The sequence below is a fragment of the Tympanuchus pallidicinctus genome, unplaced genomic scaffold, assembly GCF_026119805.1.
Source record: "Tympanuchus pallidicinctus isolate F22 unplaced genomic scaffold, pur_lepc_1.0 scaffold11, whole genome shotgun sequence".
NCBI lineage: Eukaryota > Metazoa > Chordata > Aves > Galliformes > Phasianidae > Tympanuchus > Tympanuchus pallidicinctus.
In genome coordinates, this window is record NW_026294627.1 from 23068836 (window position 1) to 23088164 (window position 19329).

Below are 19329 nucleotides of genomic sequence, written 5' to 3' on the forward strand. Positions count from 1 at the left end.
CATATTTTTTTCACAAGTCTGATTCAAAAAATATCAGCTGTCCATTATTTTGATTAAATCACCGTTTTGATGAGAGTTGTTACTAATAACTTAGAAATAATGAGCAGAAGTTTTGAATAGAGATCAGTTCTGCAATATGTATTTCATTTAGAGAGAATATAAATGTTTTTGTATTTACTCTTCATAGCTACTGAATTCCACAAGATTTAGTCATCATTACTGGTGAATTTGTAGCTTAATGTGTTTCTTCAGCCCTGTGCAAATTGTATTGTGCTGTAGCGTGGGGACAACTGTCTGGATTAAACTGATGTGTTATTGTGTCTTGCTGTGGTATGTTTTTCTAGAATCTATGGTTTTATAGTTGATAGACAAGGGTAGTATTTAAGCAAAACTTGTTTTTAAATAGAAATACTTGCAGACTTCTAAGACAAAGCAGGTTTTACTTCGTAGACAAAGCAGATTTCACAAAGCATGCTAACTCCTCAAAACCCTTTCCTTTGAAGGACAGGACAGAGATGTGTTTCTCTCCTCATTACCACAGAAAACTAATTCCCTGGGTTATTGATTATGCTGGGAATAAAACTACCTTCAAAATGCCTGGCATTTTGTTTTTGAAGCATGGTGGGAAACTGAGATTTCAGGCTGTTCTTCATAGGAGAATAAAGCAGCTTCCAGTACACGTCTATTTTTAAGAATGAATCCCATATTGCATAAGTAGTTCCACAGGCACAAAGCTATATGGAATCTTAAAGGCAGTCTTAGATCAGGGTTCTTCCTCTTCGGTTGTCAAATCATCATTGCAGATGATACAAGGAAATCCCTAGTTACTTCAGAGTGCCTACTGACTTCCTCAGAAGCATTTTCCTATGAACATTTTTTTTTAATTACATCAGAAAACCTCAAGCATTCTGGTTATAATCTGAAAATAATGTAGTCAGCAGTTCTCAGGACTTTACATGCTTCGTTCTGAGAATCCCTTTTTATCATGTTTTCATTCACACTTCTCAGGTGGCTCCTTAGGATCTGAAGTTTGTACAATAGATACATTCATCATACTGCCTGAATGTAAGTTCATTTTTATCAAAAGAAAGGCAGAGCATGAGGAAGTCTCTTTGGCTTCTATATTTCTTGAAAGCTGCTCTGACAGCAGGTGACAGTCCTTCCAAAGGTACTTAATTTTTGAGGTTTAAATTACCACTCGCAGCTTTGAGATTCTCAGGTTGTCATAGAGCTCAATGTTGGTGTCATACAGAGGCTGTGCATCACCAGCTCTGTCACATTGAAAGTTCAGTGCACCAGCTTTTATTACAAACACTGCATCTCCCTTGCATTGTTTTATGGGTTTTTATCTTTCAGAAGCAGTGTTGGGCAGCCTTTCATGTACTTTCTAGCTCTTGTAACAAAGTTTCTGGCTTAGTACACCTTCCTCCTTCAAGCAGAATGGGGTTTGGCCTGCATTAGTGTCCCTGATTTGAAAATCTTGTTGGTATTTGTTCCTTCAACTGATAAACACTGATAAACCAAATGCTTAGTAATTTAGGGTTCTTTTTCTGTTACTCATTGTCTGGATCTAATAAAAAACAACCTGGTACAGATTACCTTTTTACACATGATGATAAATCCAGGAGAAAATACTAAATCAGAACTATCAGAAAACAGAAACTATTCCAGAGAAACTGGAAACAAAGCACAAAGCACCTACTGCACTGCCGTAGATGGAGCTCATGGCATAGATGGATCTCATGTTGGGAGAATTGGTATTTAGAATCATGAGTCTACTGGTGAGGCATTTTAATCAGCCCATTGCACCAGTATATTTTATTAGAGCAGCTAATTGCAAGGGAATCTTCAAGCACATCTGTCCTAACTGTCTCATTTTGGTAATACTCCAGAATAATTATTAAATGAAGGAGTAATTTAAAACATGGAAGTGAATAGAATGAAAAGTATCACAAGGATACTAAAGTGAGCTAACCTGTTGGTGAGCAAGGAGATGATTAGTAAAGTAGCCAAAGGAATTTGTCTTACTTAATGCTCTTCTTTTTATACTAGATGTATGCAAATTAAATGTTCTGTTTCCATAGTCTGTTACATTTGTCGGTGGAAGAGGTATTAAAGCACTGCACGGGAATAACTGTGAACTTCTCCTTCGTAGTTTGGTTCCCCTCAGAATGAAACTTCTTAGATTTCTGGGAAACCAGCTGTGGGACAGTTGATACGAGATGCTGTTGTTTAAGTCTGGTGAAGATTATTTCATTTTCTACAATGAAGCATGTGTCTTCAGTGCTATGTCTGCCTTCTTTCCAGTGAGGTTTTTTGAAGTCAAACTTAAAAGCCAGTAGGCCCTTCAGAAGGCCACCAACATTTTGTTTGTTTGTCTGTCTGAGCAGTGCTTCCTATGGAGCTGTGTGTTTAAAATTACTGCCTTGTTTTTTTAACGCTACTGTCACAGAATGGCAGAATGGATGAGGTCAGCAGGAACTTCTGGGGATCATCTAGTCCAACCATCCTGTTCAAAGTGTCATCTAGGGCAGGTTGCTGAGAACTGTGGCCTGTGGAGTTTTGAGTGCCTCCAGGGTTGGAGACCAGGTTGCAGAACCTCCTGGTGCGGCTACCTCCATCATTTAACTAACTTCACATTGAAATCTATTGTAACTTCGTGTCTTTCAATCTGTGTATGTTGACACTGCTGAAAAGAGCCTTAGCTCCTATATTCCTCTCATGAAGTATTCATACACATTGATAACATCCCCCTGAGCCACCTCTTCTCAGGACTTGTACAGACCCAGCTCTCTCAGCCTCTCCTTGTATGAGATATTCCAGAGCCTGCATGGTCTTTGTAGGCCTTCACTGGGTTTGCTTCATTAAGTCCATGTCCTTCTGTGCTGTTAACTTTCTAATGTTCAGGTAGTATAGTACATAAGTTGTTCTGATTGTGTTACCCATATAGTATTTTCAGTATTTGCAGGTGCACGTATGGGCTACCGACAGCGCTGCTCTCCTTGATGCGTGTCAGTACTTAATAGAATTAACTGTATTTAATATAAACAAAAATCATTCAAACTTATTTACTTAGTAATCATCCCCCACTGAGAGACCCTTCAAAATGTGCATTTGAGAGCTAAAAAGCTTGAATGAAGACACAACTTTTTAGGCTAAACCTATTTTAGGAGAATAGGTTTCTGTTTTATGTGTTAGAGTTTAAAAAATGAGAATTATTTTCTTTGGATGAACAGCTGACTGGGCTAGTTTAGGTGTGACTGAACTGCTAAGGTAGAACTGATGAGATTCTTGATATTGTTAGAATACATTTTAATACTGTTGAACTGGCTACTACTGAATTCTTTGAGAATTCTTTAGGTAGCTCCTGTCTGGCTTGTGTGTCAATCAATTGCTTCACAGGCAGAAGTCAGCAAAGCTCTTTCCCTGGAAATAGCATTATTTGTAATATTTTTTTATAAAACATTTAGGACATCACTTTTTAAATTTAAATTAGAATAGCAGTTTAGTGACTGTGTTAAAATTTTCTTTTTTAATTCTGGAAAAAAAAAAAAAACAACAAACCCAACTTATATTCATGCAAAAATTTAGGATGAATATAGCAGTGCATTAGTTTTCCCTGAACTTATTAATAATTCTACCTCTGAAGTAGTCAGGAATTTAAGCTAGCTCAAATAGAATTTAAAGATCTTAACCTCTTTTCCTGTAATGTTTTCTTCCCGAGTAATGTTGTCCACTGTCTTCTAGATGGGAACAAGGAACTTCAAAAGAACAGGTTAAATGAAAGTTGAAGCTAATTTAGAGGCTTCTGGCCATCATCTACTTGAAGGGACAAAAATTCTGTAATTGTGTAAAGAAGCCTGAAATTATCATTGCCATGATCTGTATCTGTATTGGAAGTGAAAGCCCTATCAGACTCTAGTCTCAAATTAATGACAAAATATCCCTGAACACGGTCCATTTCAGGTCTGAGAACAGTGTGTTCAGGGCACGATCAATACCCCTAATATAACAAGGATAAACAAGAAGAAAGTCACTCACTGCTGTAAATTTCAGTAGACTTTGCTACTAGTCAGCACCGAGTAGTAAGTGCTTCTTCCCGAATTGCTGTGACTTCATTGCTAGGAGAATATCTGTTTAAAATTTTCAACTGTTTATGCTGAACAACAACTGTTCCTTGAATTGACTATATCATCTCTTGGAAAAATGAGTGCAGAAGGATCCAAAAGAGTTCTTGTTTGATCTACTTTAGCAACAGATATGGAGCATGTTGGCTGTGCCTAGGGGGACAATTCAGAGGTACCTTCTGTTCTTACCGGGCAGAAGTCTTAAGAGATTTGAAGACAGTGCCTGTTTCTGCTGCACCTACGCACCTTGAGTGAGACACAGAAACTAGTCCCAGATGAAGCCAAACTTAATTTTCCCTTTGTCTTTCTGGAAAGTGATTATACTGTCAGATGTTCACTTGCTCAACATTCTTGGGGTGGTCTTACTACCGTGTAATCTAGACAGACTTATGCTTCCCTTTGAATAGGCAGCAGACAGGAAAGAGGGAGAAGACGTTTTGTCAGAAGGAAATGAGGACAGCAGCCTGGGTTGTAGTGAGTAGGGGCCTGGAGGCAGCAAGAAGCTAATTTGAGCCATCATTGAAGACAGAAAAGTCCAGTAATGTCCCTAGTGGAGTTTGAGGGTTGTGACTGGGAAAAAGAGGTTTTTAAATTATGTAAATTTATAAAATTTACATAAAATGTAAATTTTATGAATGATAAAATTGGTATTTACCTGTTAAAGTATGTGAGCTTGTGTTAAGAATGTTGTAGAATTTCAATCTATTTCATGTTCTCCAGCTCTTCATAATCTTCCTCAGAAAGTGTGTTCTTTATGGTTATTAAATATCTGTGATTCTCATATCTCTCTTATCTTTGAGATAGGACTGCAGTCCAGTGCTCACACTATCTTTGCAATTTATATAGGTGTACTAGAGCTTATGTGCAGATCATTTGTATACTGATAATTTAAGTACAAACTTGGTAGGTATTAAGACTGTTGCACCTATTGCAGCTCTCATACCAGCCTTTTGGTATGGCAGGGATAGGCAGCCTTATCAAGGAGATGACAACATTCAGCTGTTGCGTTATGGCCCCAGAGCTCTGCTAGTGCTAGATTTTGAAGCCTTTACAAGAAGCCTTGCTCAGAGTAAACTCAGTGATTCAGCAGCGTGACTGTTCTCTTCTACCTAGTCTAGCAAATATATATGTGATACATATTTTACCACCAGAAACTGTAGCATTTGAGTTTCTCTAGATTGCTAGGTTGTAAAATAGGCATACTTTGAATGAGGGGAGAAATTTGGTTTTGCTTGTTCATTACCAAAAAAAAACAGATTATCTTGTTCTTTAGGTTGAACTCCCACCTCCTGATCTTGGCCCAAGCGCTGCACTAAATCAGACACTTAATTTGCTACGAGAGGTTCTGGCATCTCACGACTCATCTGTTGTTCCACTGGATGCCCGTCAGGCTGACTTCGTGCAGGTAGGGAGCTTTGAGAGAAGGGAGGGAAAGAAAGTAAATTTAGGTTTGTCTTGGTCCATTAATCTTCTGGTCCCATTTTGGAGCCTTCTTCCAAACTCAAGTTTTCAATGTGAATACAATGGTGACTAATTGGATAATTACAGTACAGTATGGAGCACTACTCTTAGCACAGTGCCTACATTCTGTTATCCGGTTACTACTCCATTAAGTAAATACTCCATCAAGATTGCACAATTGCCAATTATCTATTCTGGGTTACTCCTCCTACTAGATTAGAATCTGTTCTCAGATTTTTACACTTTTGCCATCACTATGGTAGCTGATCACCTGCTGACAAATCCAGTAGAAAACTGCTTTCACAGTTGGAAACTCTCATTTTTCTTTGTTCTGCTTTGGAGAATAAATACACAATAGAGACAGAAAGTGCTTAGAAGCCTCATGTGACATGATTTCCTTCCTCTCCTCCCTCTTTTCTTTGTGTTTTCTATTTTAGGTTCTGTCTTGTGTGCTAGATCCATTGTTACAGATGTGTACTATGTCTGCTAGTAATTTGGGCACAGCTGACATGGCAACCTTCATGGTAAATTCACTTTATATGATGAAGACTACCTTGGCTCTCTTTGAATTCACTGACAAACGTCTGGAAATGTTACAGTTTCAGGTGAGCCTTACTAGCCCAGCTGAAAATAAACTTATTACTGTTTTTCTTTTGTTTTGCAGACTGTAAGTTGTGATGTGAACGTATTTGTCTTTGATAATGTTTATTTTGGATCAATTCTAAACCAAGGAAATGGGATAAGTGGAGCTCTTTTTATAAGCCAATAACAAGCATCAGAACTGATGATGGTACACAGCATCCTTTATTTCAAACATGCAAAAAAAAATAGGAAAGTTTTGTTTTAGTGGCGAATAAGCCCATATCAATGAAAACTTTCATTTCCTGGAGTCATTCTCGTTATTCTAGTTCACTTGCAAACTGTATGAATTGAAGCAAATAGAATTTGAAAGCTGAGTGAAACAGCTGGCTGTGTTCTATCCTATGTGGTGTTAGTATGCTGTACCTGAGGTCATTACTTCAGTGCTTCTTTTTACCTTTCCGTTCTCATTTGTTAGGTTTCACCTAATGTGGCAGGTTAGTAGTTCATATTTGGTACCATTTCAAAATGGAAATGTAGTTTATAAAGCATTCACTTGGAAGAAAACATAGGCGTTGCCCGTTTATAGTTGTGCTACACAATAATCTCTGCAGTACCTTTTAGGAGAGTTTTTGGAGCTTGAAGACTGGGGGGAAAAAAAGTCTCAACTTCTTATTTGGAAGCATCAGTAAAGTTTGGCTGTGAGCCATTTCTCCCTTTCTACTCCTAATTTGAATTTCTAGCACCTTTTAGCTGGGAAACAAACAGAAAACCTCACCAAACTGTTTGGGGCATTTTGAACTTCCATTATCAGAGCTTCTTGTTCACAGTAAATGTTGCAATTGATTTATTCTTAAAATAAGCAGCAGAACTGAAGGTTATGCATTTAATACCAATTGCTTTCTTCAAGTGTTCTACGAATACAGAAATAGATTGGAAAAAACCTTTAAGATTATACATAAGTAGATTATCAAAGTGAAGGTAGAATGGTATATTAAGTAAGAAACATTTTTCATGGGGAAAGAAAAATGAACTCCTGAAGACAGTTAAATCTCCAAATTGAAATATTGAGATTTCCCCCCTGATTTGTAGAAAGTGCATTTTTCTAAACAATTCTAGAAAGTAAAATGCTTTTAAATATCATTATGTTTTACCAGAGTTTGATATATTATGAATTTTAGATTTTTCTTCGTTGGTTGAGCTTCTGTAATTAATTGGCTATTGTTCTTTCAGTCAACTCTTTTTTTAAACACATGGCTATCAGTACTGAATTTGAAAGCCTTACTGATTTGGGGGAAATGCTTTCGAGCTCAAAGTAGAGTAGTTTTTGGTTAGATATAAGGAAAAGCCTTTTACATTGATGAGGCAGTGGGACAGGTTGCCCAGAATTGTAGTTGATGCCCTGCCCTTGAAGACTTTCAAGGCGAGACTGGATCAGGCCTTGAGCACCCTGAGGTAGCTGTGGTGTCCCTGTTCATTGCAGGGGAATTGGACTGGATGGCCTTTAAAGATCCCTTCCAACTCCAAGGGTTCTATCATCCTATTCTATATTTTAGTTTCAATTTTATTTTTCCTTTGAGAGACTGTCATTTTTTTGAGTGTTATTTGTTACAAAGCTGCCACACTGTTGTCAACATTTTTGATAAGTTTTGATATTTTCAATAAGCTGAATGATTTTTATCATATATTTTCAAAGAACTGTAAGAGCTTTCATTCTTTTATTTTTTGTTGAAAATTTTGCTGTTGAATTTACTAATACAAAAAATTTTGGCTCTTCTGTAAAGAGTCATCAATAAATTTTTTACTGGTTCCTCATAATATAGGAGATGTAAATGGATACACTAATTATGCTATATGTTTGTGTTTTTCCCTTGTTTATTAATCATATTCCTTTTTTTTATTTGTGTTTCTAGACAACTCAGAGTTCGTTTTATTTTATATTCTCATGCATATTTTCTAACTATCTTATGCTTAAAATTTCAGATTGAAGCTCATTTAGATACACTCATAAATGAACAAGCTTCCTATGTCCTAACTAGAGCTGGTCTAAGTTACATATATAACTCTGTGCAGCAACACAAACCAGAACAGGTAAGGTAATGTACTGGTTTTATTGAGAAGGTAGTGTGTACCTGCCAACCAGAAGAACTTTGGCATTGTTAGTTTTGTAAATGAAGTATTGTGTGAAAGCAAAAGTTCTTTTGGTTTTTCATACAGTGCCAGGGCTATTAGACTAAGGTACCTTGCAAGTACACATTTTCCTCATGCTCTGTGTTAAGCAAGCCTAGCAGGTTTGGGATGCATCATTCCTTCTGGCTTAATTGTGCAGATATGTTCTCAGAATAACTGCATAGGTAGTATAATACCCCTCTGAAGTCGTTAGAGTGCAGCTGGCTCTAAAACACAAGTAGTGAGTTTGTATGCCCCTTCCACAGTATGTAGGACATATTGGACCTGCTGTGCGTGTAACATTCACTTTTTTTTCCACTGTGATATTCATTTCCAGAGTAGATACCTTGCATGCATTAGACAATTACTGCTTTCTTTGGTTCCGTGAAAAAATGTTAGATGACTATAATAGTAATTTTAGATGAGCTTAATAGTAACTTTTTGGCTTCATTCATTGCTTTACCTGTTCTAGAACCAAGACGATCCAATTCTAAAAGTGAAAACATCAGAAATTTCTTAGAAAAAGTTGAAAACTGACGCTTGGGGCTTGTGTTCTTTGTTTCTTTTGAGGCATCATTCTTATCTGGTTGCTGTTATTACATCCCCTCTTCCCTTTATCTGTACTTGTGATCTTTCATAAAGGTGAAGAGCGGTGATTACAGGAGAAAGTGGTACTGGGTTGGAGAGTTTCCTGTTCTTTGTCTAGGCAGTATTTTTATGTAAAGTGCCCAAACTTAGTAACTCAGTTTGATTTCCTATTCATAAGCTTATCTCCTTTTCTAAAACCAATTTGAAATAGACCACAGCGGATTGTTTAATGGAAATTGGATGGAATTTCCAGTAATAATTTTATTTCATATCTATCCACTGCCTGGCTGCAGGGGTGAGATTGTTACAGGATTCATTAGAGGTGTGAGACAGCATGTATGCATTGTAATGCCATGTAAACATCAGGGTTACTGGGGAACAGAGCTGAATTCAGCGTGGTCCAGGAACAGACGAGGAGGCAGAGATCGTCCTCTGTAATCCTGGGACACTAAGGCTGTTTGGATGGCCGCCAGCTGAGTTTTTATCCCAGACTTTGTGGAAGACTTTTTTTCGGGTTTTGTCTTCTAATGGTGAAAAGAGGAGAAAAGAACTGGAGGACATATGAAAAAGACGGTATTCCAAATTTTTAATCCAAGGGAGTGGTGGAATACGAATGAACTGTTACTGCCTTTCCAGCACTGGTGTGGTGATTCAGTTCCCAAACATGTAATATCCTGTAGCAGGACCAAGTAACAATTTAGTACGATCAGATTGTAGAGTTTATTATTTCTTGTCTTTTTCCAAATGCTAGAGTGACTTCTTTTTTTTCCCCTTAGGGTCCTCTTTCAAATTTGCCAAGTCTGGATTCCATGTCCCTGAAGGTAGCAATGGTAAGCGTTTTCCAATTTCGTTTTGAGGTACTATTGCTGTGACCTGGGAAAGAATTCTGTTAATGTGTGAGATGTAGTAGATATTCATCTCACCACGCTCTTCAAGAATAGCTGACTTACATGTCTGGGAATATTTTCTTCATTTGTAGTAATTTGACCACTTGAAGTAATAAATTCATAAATTATTTATGAACTGGTAGTAATAGAATATTAGTTTCTAAGTCTTGAGAAGCAGAATTTTACTTATAATAATGTTATCCCATGAGTCATCTTAAATTGCTAAAAGCAAATACTTAGCTCTAATTAGTTTTAATCACCAGAATTTATTTTTTGCTAGAACGCTTTGAAATATGGGTTCTGCTATCATTTATAATTTTAGTCCTAGGGCTTTGATTTTATGCAAATAGTTCAGCAAAACTCAGAAGTTAAATGCTGGGTGTATGCCACAGTTATTTCTCTCTTTATATTTGTTATATATAGTTACATATATACTTTTAAGCTGGAAGCTGCATTATATTTTAAAACAGATTATCAGCTGATTCTTTTTCATTGTGTATGTGAAGGCTATTTTGCATAGAGATTGCAATATCACAGTTCAGTGGGCAATAACATATGATGTGTCACTCTTCTTGCTTAGCCAAGTTTAGCTTTATTCTGGAAGTTTAACTGTAAATAAGGCTTACTCATCCAGCAGTGCACGCACACCCCACGGAAAACATCCTCATATAAATCTTGAGATCACATGGGCTTGAATTTGTTGGAAGGGGAAGGCTCTATCATTCCTGATTCAGGAAATGGGTCATTTTAAGAATGTTGAATCCCTCCTAGTGGTGTCAGTATAGCCTATTTTCCATCATTCCAGTTCTAAACCAGTGAATCCCAAGCTGCTTGGAAGAGCAGAGCTCTGGCACAGAGCGCTCAGTGGTTTAAGGGGAAATGGTTTAAAGTTGAAGGAGGGAAGATGCAGTTTAGATGTCGGGGAAGTTCTTTACAGAGAGAGTGGTGAGGTGCTGGAACAGGCTGCCCAGAGAGGTTATGGATGCCCCATCCCTGAGGTGTTCAAGGCCAGGTTGGATGGGGCTCTGAGCAGCCTGGTCCAGTATTAAATGGGGAGCCTGATGGCCGTGCATGCAGCGGGGAGGTTGGAGATCCATGATTCTTGAGGTCTTTTCCAACCCAGGCTATTCTGTGATTCTGTGGTTTACTCAGATCAGCATGCATTCTTATCATGCATTATTGTATATTAATTATACATTTTGCATTTAAAATATCTTTTCCTTATCGTAGCCTTGTAGACCTGCAAGAAATTTAAAGACTGTGACTTGGGGACCATGGTTTTTAAACTGAATCTGTATTAATGATTAATGGTTGTAAATAATAATTTTACTTGAAAAGTTAGAAAGTAATCGAAGTCTTTTTTTCTCCGTACCTTTTTTTTTAATGTATGTTTGGTCGAACACTCTTGAACCCAGTGTGCTGAAATGAAGCCCATATAAATCTCATCAGTCGCTGTAGTCTGTCTGCTTTGTAGAACTTAAACCATAAGGGAGAGAGAGTGCATGCAGGTAGATTCACTGCCTCTCAACTTGAAATCTTTCCAGGTCACAGACTTTCAAGCTGTTCATATGTGCTTACTAATGCTGTTCTAATGAAGTCCATGCCTCTATCAAGTATATCTCCCCTAAATTCCCAGCCTTGGCAAATAACCCCGTGAGAACTGACCTACTTCATTAGTTGTTTATGTCCATCTTCTGTGTATTTAAATGATGGTGGGCATGGGTTTTAGGATCTGGGAGCTTGAGATTACTCACATGTTTCAAAAGACTGCTGTTACTAGATAAAGTTGCTTAGGGCCTTACCTGAGTTACTAGCTCCAAGGGTGGAGGCACTGCAGCTTCCCCAGGTTATTTCTTGGTAACTTTTTCAGTGATAATAAATGCTGCTGGTGGGAATCTTCCAACTAGTATCTAATCAGTTTTCCTTACTGCTTGGAAGAACAGAAGAATATGTCCGTAATCTCTCATGGGTTCACCTCTGAGACTTAGCACCATCTTCCCTACAATATTTACACAGTAAATATTTGAAGGCAGCAGTAACATTCTTAGTGCTTTCTTCTCCAAACAAATAAAATCAAAGCACTGCATTATTTTTCACTGTATTACACGGGGGAGAAGTAAACCTAGAAGGAGTTGATGGAACCTCAAATAGGTCTCTTTGTCTTGTTTCTCCCAGCTTAACTGCTAATTAGGTTATTAAGCAGCAGCTTCTTGGAAAAAGTAAAAAAAAAATAATAAAAAAGAAGTAACATGCTGTAACTTGGACAGGCTAGATTTCTTTCTGGAGTTTACAGTGCTTCCTCTGCCCTGAATAGGGTAGGCTTTAATCTTCAGTGGTGCATACATACATGCACTGTCTGCACAGAAAACTTGAATAGATATGGAAACCACATTCTCATTTTTCGCCCTTCCACCCATACAACTCAAGAGTCAGAAACTTGAAATTGTGGCAGCAGAGGTGCTGAGATTTGATGCTGTTGTAGTCTATTAAGCTCTGCCTTAATTATCTGTATATTATGTTAGCTTCTATCTTAAATGTACATTTAAAAAAAAAAGAAAACCATATCAAGTAAGAAGATGCCTCTTTATTGCAGTCACTTTTCAGAGATCTGTGTTTTTATGTCTTCACATAACGAGTTACTTCTGTGTTGATCTCATGTTCTTTTTCCCACCCCTAGGCTCAGTTTGATCGCTATCTATCTGCTCCAGATAGTCTGTTGATGTCCCAGCTGAATTTCCTTCTGAGTGCCACTGTGAAGTAAGTATCTTAACTTTGAATTTGTGTTTTGCCTGTGTAGTAATCAGAAAGATGAATTTGATTAGGGTTTTGTGGATCACGATGTGAATCCAGGTTATCAGCTGCAATCACATTTGCATTGTACTTCAGGTCAATTTTGCTTTGACTCACCACTTTTTGAAAAACAGGAGTAAGTAATTTTGTAAATTTCTGAAGTACTCGCTCTTCATTTAACAGATGCCATCAAAATGAATTACACTCATCTGTTTTAAACATGTTATGCTATGTTGGCTTTTTTTTTTTTGTCATTTTAGTTGTAAATTGTTTCAGAACTATTTTGTAAGCATTCTGAATTGCTTACAAATGAAATATTTAATTCTCTGCTCAAGATTTCTTTTACCCCCATTACTCCATGAAGTCTAAAATTATCAAATGTTGTCTTTTACTATGGAGTATTGACATTTCGTGCTATTGGATATTGCTCTGAGATGACTTTTACATAGCTTTTTTTTGTTACTGATTTTTTTTCCTTTGAAGTGTAGAAGTGAGGAGTTTGTAATTTATCTCTTCTCTTGTTTCATGAATATATTATATAATATGACAAATAAGGGCCAACTGAACCCTAAGGCTAGGGAAAATGCCACGAATTTCTTTCCAATTAAATTCAAAGATGAAGACATTTTGTAGTACTTTAATTCAGAGAATTATATGCTGCACTGATCAAAAAGTTTTCTTGACATTATTTTTCATATTTTTGTCAAGAATGCACGTTACAAGAAGATATGAGAAATTGTGACTGGCACATCACGTTTTGAGTTAATACTCTAACATTTGGATTCTCATTACAGCTGCCTGTCCTCCAAATGGGACTGTATTACAACATCTTACAAAGACAGGCTGAGGGAGCTGGGCTTGTTCAGCCAGGAGAAAAGAAGGCTGCAGGGTGACCTCATTGCAGCCTTTCAGTACCTAAAGGAAGGAGAGTCAACTCTTTACAAGAGTAGAAAATAGCAGGACAAGGGGAAATGGTTTTAAGTTGAAGGAGGGAAGATTTAGGTTGGATGTCAGGGGGAAGTTCTTTACTATGAGAGTGATGAGGTGCTGGCACAGGCTGCCCAGAGAGGCTGTGGATGCCCCGTCCCTGGAGGTGTTCAAGGCCAGGTTGGATGGGGCCCTGGGCAGCCTGGTCTGGTATTAAATGTGGAGGTGGCCCTACATGCAGCAGGGAGGTTGGAGCTTGATGATCCTTGAGGTCCCTTTCAACCCAGGCCATTCTATGATTCTGTGATCAGGATATAGCAAGGGAAAAACAGTGCTGGGAGTTTATTGCTCAAGTTCTTCTCACTGAGACTTCCAGTTTCACGCTTTACACCTGCTGCATAGCTTGGCTTGGGGGATGTTGGTTCCTCTCAGCAGTTTGTTGGGTCTTCCTGCTAGGGCCAGTGCTCCTGCAGTTCAACCAGCAGAGCTGGCTCTGTCTTAGGAGCAATGTCTCTGTCTCTGTGCAATACAGATCAAGTGAGGCATCTTGAGCAGCAGTGTAACAGAAGCACTGAAACTTTGGCTTCTAGATGTCAAGCTATTAAGCCAATATTTTAGCTCCCAGTATATATTTTTCTAATGTAGGTCTATTTTAAAATCATAATAACAGTAAATGAATTTTGAAAGCTTCAATTTTTTGCTACTAACACAAAAGCGATTTTTTCGAGGTAGACTTTATGCTACCATAAAGGTGTAGGCATGCACTGAAATTGCCTTGACTTAATCACTTCTTTCTGTCAGATGAATCAAGATAAACTGGTCATGTATGCACTCTTAGCCTTGCTCCATTTATGAACTTTTTAAACCTCTCTCAGCACAATTTAAGTGAAATTTGTGTTACCTTGTGACAGTGGGCAGCACAGAGGTGAGTGGGGAGCCTGTGTGAGGATGACTGTTATAGCTGCCACAGCTCAGCTGACAGAAAGGGGCTTTATTAACCAGCTGTAGCTCAAAATTGCAGTTTGGCTTCTGCACAGAATTGAAAATAAAAGCATTCGAAAGTACATATTTACATAGATGGTTACTTGCAGGATCTTGTTTTACTATTCAAGCTTTTTTTTCTGTAGTAAATAAAGCAGAAAAATCCTAAAGTTTCTCAAAATTCAAGTAAAACATTTGACTGTTGGTATTGTTTCAGTGTTATCATTTTCAAGTTAGTTTTACAGACATTTGGTGTCAATACTGAAGGCTTCTTCCTTGAAATCACATCATTGTGATTCTCTGTTCCAGTTGTTGAGCTGCAAAAAACTCAGATTATTTGATTCTCAAAAGCAGACCACGTGCTTTTGATAAGGGACTAGTGCATTATATACTCACTGGCAATATAATTTAAGCTTTATGACCATGAAGAGCATTCCCTCCAACATTTGCCAGCGCATAATCTTGTCTTTCAAATTCCTTTGCTCATTTAGGAAAAGTTTTAAGGTATTTATTGCTGTGGCTATTGGTCTTGTAAAGCTCTTTCCATTTGTGTTGGATCACAGGAACTGAATGCTGGAATTATTATTTTTAGAAAGTGCTGCCATTTGTGTTGGCGATAAAATGGATCTTGTTGTTATGGCAACTGAAATCCTAATGTTACTGATTAATGACATTGACATTATTTGATGGAGAGACTCATTTCGTGCTGTTCAGCCCTTTGGAATATTTTAATAAACTTTTTCTTTTAATGTAAGAGCATTTGGTGCGATGCAGTGAGTCCTAACAAATCCTTTGTGCAGTTCTTTCCGAAAAGGTGGTCACGTTACCGCAGCTGAGTGATCCTGGGCTGTGTTCTGAGACAGTTGTTTACCAGGAAACTCTGAATACGCTAAAAGAGCGTTTTTAGATCTGCTTTTATAACAACAGTCTGTTTTTCAGGTATTCTAATAATCTAATAATTAGACAGTGGGCAGTGGTTGTTGAAAAACAGAATGCTGCACATCAGTATAAAATGCAGTGTACGTCTCGCCTATTATCTCATAGTTTCCATTTCTTATTTTTTCCTGAAAATACAAAGTTCTGCACACTCAGTATTCAAAATCCTTCCAGTTTGTCAGTCCACACTCACTGTGGTCAGAAGTGGTAAAGTCAGCCCTGATTTTAGTGAGTGCCATCATATTCCTTTGCTGCCTATCAGTTACAACAGGGCTGGGCCTGGGTTCGGGGTCCATTTCCTCCCCATCTCTCGGTGTCCCGTTTGTATGAATTTGACTGTGAAATAGTTGTAATTATGTTTTTGTTGGATACACATGCACGTGTAACCATAAACACATTACCATGGTGATCAAAGCAAGCATTCAGTGGGCAGTGTAAAATAAAAATATTTGTCTTCAAAAACCATCGAACTTTCCTGTTAATTTTAGCATGGAATCTTCATGCATTGTTACTCATTCAGATCTGAAAAAATAACAGGATGCAGGCTTTATGGTATTGTTGGGAAAAGGCTGTGGTAATGCTAGTTCTCTAACCACTATCACTTTCAGCTCTTCCTCTGACAAATTATGAAGTAGGTGCTGCCAAGATAAGGCAAACAGAATATATTGTGCTTATAGATAAAAACAGTCTGTCTGTTTACAAATGTCATCAAGAAAGGCCAGGCTGGATGGGGCAGTGAGCAACCTGGTTTGGAGGGAGGTGTCCCTGCCTATAGCAGGGTGTTGGAACTACATGATCTTAAAGGTCACTTCCTACCCAAACCATTCTATGATTCTATATATTTTTTTTTTCTTCTACAGTTTCTTTTCATGACTGCAGAAATAAAAAATGCAAATTCCTTGTTTATCAAAATCATATACGTGAGTTCATGTATGTGCAGTGCAGATGGGAAAGCCTTCTTTGGTTGTAAAGCTTTTCAGTTGTTTTTCGTATTTGAAGTAAAAGGCCTTTTTAATGTAACTGACACTGAATTCTAATGTATATTTTCAGTAAATGTTGTTAAATCCCTACAATTTCCAAATTATTTGAATTTATTTTTATTTTTTAGGGAGCAGATAATAAAACAGTCGACAGAACTGGTCTGCAGAGCTTACAGTGAGTTATATGCAGCTGTGATGGATCCTTCAAATAAATATAAGGATCCAGAAACGATACTACACAGATCTCCTCACCAAGTTCAGGCACTTCTCTCATAGTCGTGCTTCACCCAGATTTATCAGAATCCATAATACTGTCTGTTATTTGCATTGAATTATTTTTCTGTCTTGAATTTTGATGTGTAACTATATATTAAAATACGTAGGAATGTGGTTTTCTTTAATCTGCTTGGCAGAAGTGAAGTCTTTCCTGTGTCTTTGAAAACCTTCTGTAGGCCAGAAAATAGAATATAGATTAAAAATTATTTTAATGCATTCCTGTAATGGAAATGGACCTTGACAATATGCAATCTCTTCAAAAAGAGTAAAGGAGAAAGGTTTTTCCTTGCCTATACGTAATCCTTTCAACTAGATGTTGAATCAGTGTCACTTATGACCTCACCTATATTTTTATTTGCTCTTTTCTCTATTTTCTCACTCCTTTTCTCAGCCTATCATTAATATACATGGAGCCTCTTTAATTTTAATGCAGCTGATATAGTTTCAATGTCTCAAGTCTTTTATAGCTCATAAATCATTTTGCCATATTTGATGTGTTTTTTCAAAATCTGTTGATTAAATCTTTGAGGCAAAATTCCTGTGTTTTTTTTTGCATCCATTGTCTTGTGTTGCTATTCAGGTATTTTTGGTAGGAAGAAAAGAATATTTGAATTGCTTGTGTGTACATAACCCGAAACTTCATGCTTTAAATTATTTTTCTAATTTTATTTTACTAGAAGGATTTTGTTTTAGTGAAATTGTTGTGTGGGAGTCCTTATATCAGTTGAAACTTAAGGTTGGGACCAATAACTGTAGGTTAGGAAGATCATTTGCACAGCGGTACGGCCGTTACCTATAGGTAGGCATCAAGGGGGAGATAAGCACTCATTCATATTGAATCAGTTGTATATTTAAGATGGATGCTTTTAACAGTAATAGTATTCCCCATACAGAACACATACTTAGTGGCAGCCGAATTTGGTGTATGCTTGCAACAGAGCAGGAAGCAGAGGAGAGCAACAGCAATACATTTTAGTCCCTTGGAAAACTCATGGCATAGATCAGTGTGCTCAGAAATCAGCTTCAGTGCTAACACCACGCTGAAGTAACATCTCCTCTTCTTAATGGGCATAATTTGTTGGTATAATATAAAAAGATTGGAAAGTGTGCACCCCTGGAGTTCTTGGATGAGGTGTAAATTCTTTTGTAAACGTGAATGTTGGATTTAATCTGTTTTAGAACTCCAAATCTTTAAGAAAAAAATGTCTAGAAGCTTAGGAAAACCTTAATGGAAAATCATGCTCTTCTACTAGGCGAGGCATTTAAATTGTTCAGGTTTTGCATTACTATAGTACATATTCAGGAGGCTGTTCATTGTTTAATAATATTAATATTGCTCAGTAGGCCTGTAATTATTATCTAATATGTGAAAATTACATCAGTTGTCAAAAGGTTATAAATTAGCTTATTAATAGATTAACATACTCATAAGAATGAACTTTTTCCTCAAATTAAACTTGACCTCAGTCTCCAGTAATGAGTTGGTAGTTTGCATGAGGAGTAGCAAGAAGTTCCTTCCCATCTTGGAGTTCATGTAGAGACTTATCTCCGATTTTATCTTCTCTTAATACTAATGCAATAGCTATAAAAGTTGTAACTCATTAAAAATTAAGGTCAGTCACTACTTTTGGTCTGTGCAATTAAAGTAAATATCAGAAGGTCAAAAATGAGTAAATAAATCAATAAAAGGCATTTCATTTACTGACTTCAGGCTTCCGTGTTGTTATTTCCTCTGCTTGCCTTCCTAAAGCAGGAAGGAAAAGATTGTTCTGTTTGGACCTGCCATTCCCTGGCAGTTCTCATCCTTTCGTTTTACAGATTCCCGGGACTTCCTCACCAGCAGCTGTGGTGCTTCAGTCCTCTAATTGCTCAGGTTGATGGATTAGCCCATAAGCATTGCATTGAATGGGTGGGTGGCAGCACGGGGGCCGTATATCAACCAATTTATTGGAGATCTGGCTGGAGTATCCACAACACATCTTACTCTTGGGAAACTGGTGCAAAAACACGTTTGAAACTGGCTCCAGCAGGCAGTGCTCTCTGCATTCGATGTTCAGACGACCCAATTCTGAGAGTAGGTGAGTAAAGGGCTTCTTTATGCACTGATGCAAAGAGCACTTTTGTGGAAAGCAAGTGAGCTGAGTTCTGGGCCAAAGGAGTTTGGAATCTGCATCTCCCTTGTTCCTGGAGAGCACCCAAACCCTTCACTTGTGTAGCTCAAAATGGAGCAGCTCTGATTCTTCTCCCTTGAACGTAGCAGCAGAAATCGATGCAAGATATGGAAGACATAGGACAGAACAAGCTAAGAACAAGTAGTTTGTGATACGTATGTGAGTATACTGAGGAGCCTGAGGTCTAAATTTTCTGACAGTAGTTACTTAGGGACCTTATCTTTGGCCTCCAATTAGATGAGCCCCAGAAGCAGAATCGATACCCCAGGACTTCACCATCCACAGAATTAGCAAGCAACCAGCAAGCCACAGAGCTGAGTTGAACCCAAGGTTGTTCACCAGCACTTAGGGCAGTGCCTCTGTGTTCAATCTTTGCAAAGTTTTTTTTCACTGTCTCTCTGTAAATATGCACATCACACTGAAAATAAAATGCATTGTTTTAATTATAGAATGCATG

At 37.7% G+C, this 19329-nt stretch overlaps 1 protein-coding gene across 1 annotated transcript in view; it reads left to right on the forward strand.

Annotated features, from left to right (window-relative positions):
- Positions 1–18406, forward strand: part of COG6 (component of oligomeric golgi complex 6) — a 50082-nt gene extending 31676 nt beyond the window's left edge. Inside the window, exons 14-19 of the mRNA XM_052670849.1 lie at positions 5401–5532; positions 6026–6193; positions 8151–8258; positions 9701–9754; positions 12489–12568; positions 16554–18406. Coding sequence (XP_052526809.1) covers positions 5401–5532; positions 6026–6193; positions 8151–8258; positions 9701–9754; positions 12489–12568; positions 16554–16701 — 690 coding nt within the window. The 3' untranslated portion in view covers positions 16702–18406. The remainder of the gene's footprint in view (positions 1–5400; positions 5533–6025; positions 6194–8150; positions 8259–9700; positions 9755–12488; positions 12569–16553) is intronic.
- The last annotated feature ends 923 nt before the right edge of the window (positions 18407–19329 follow it).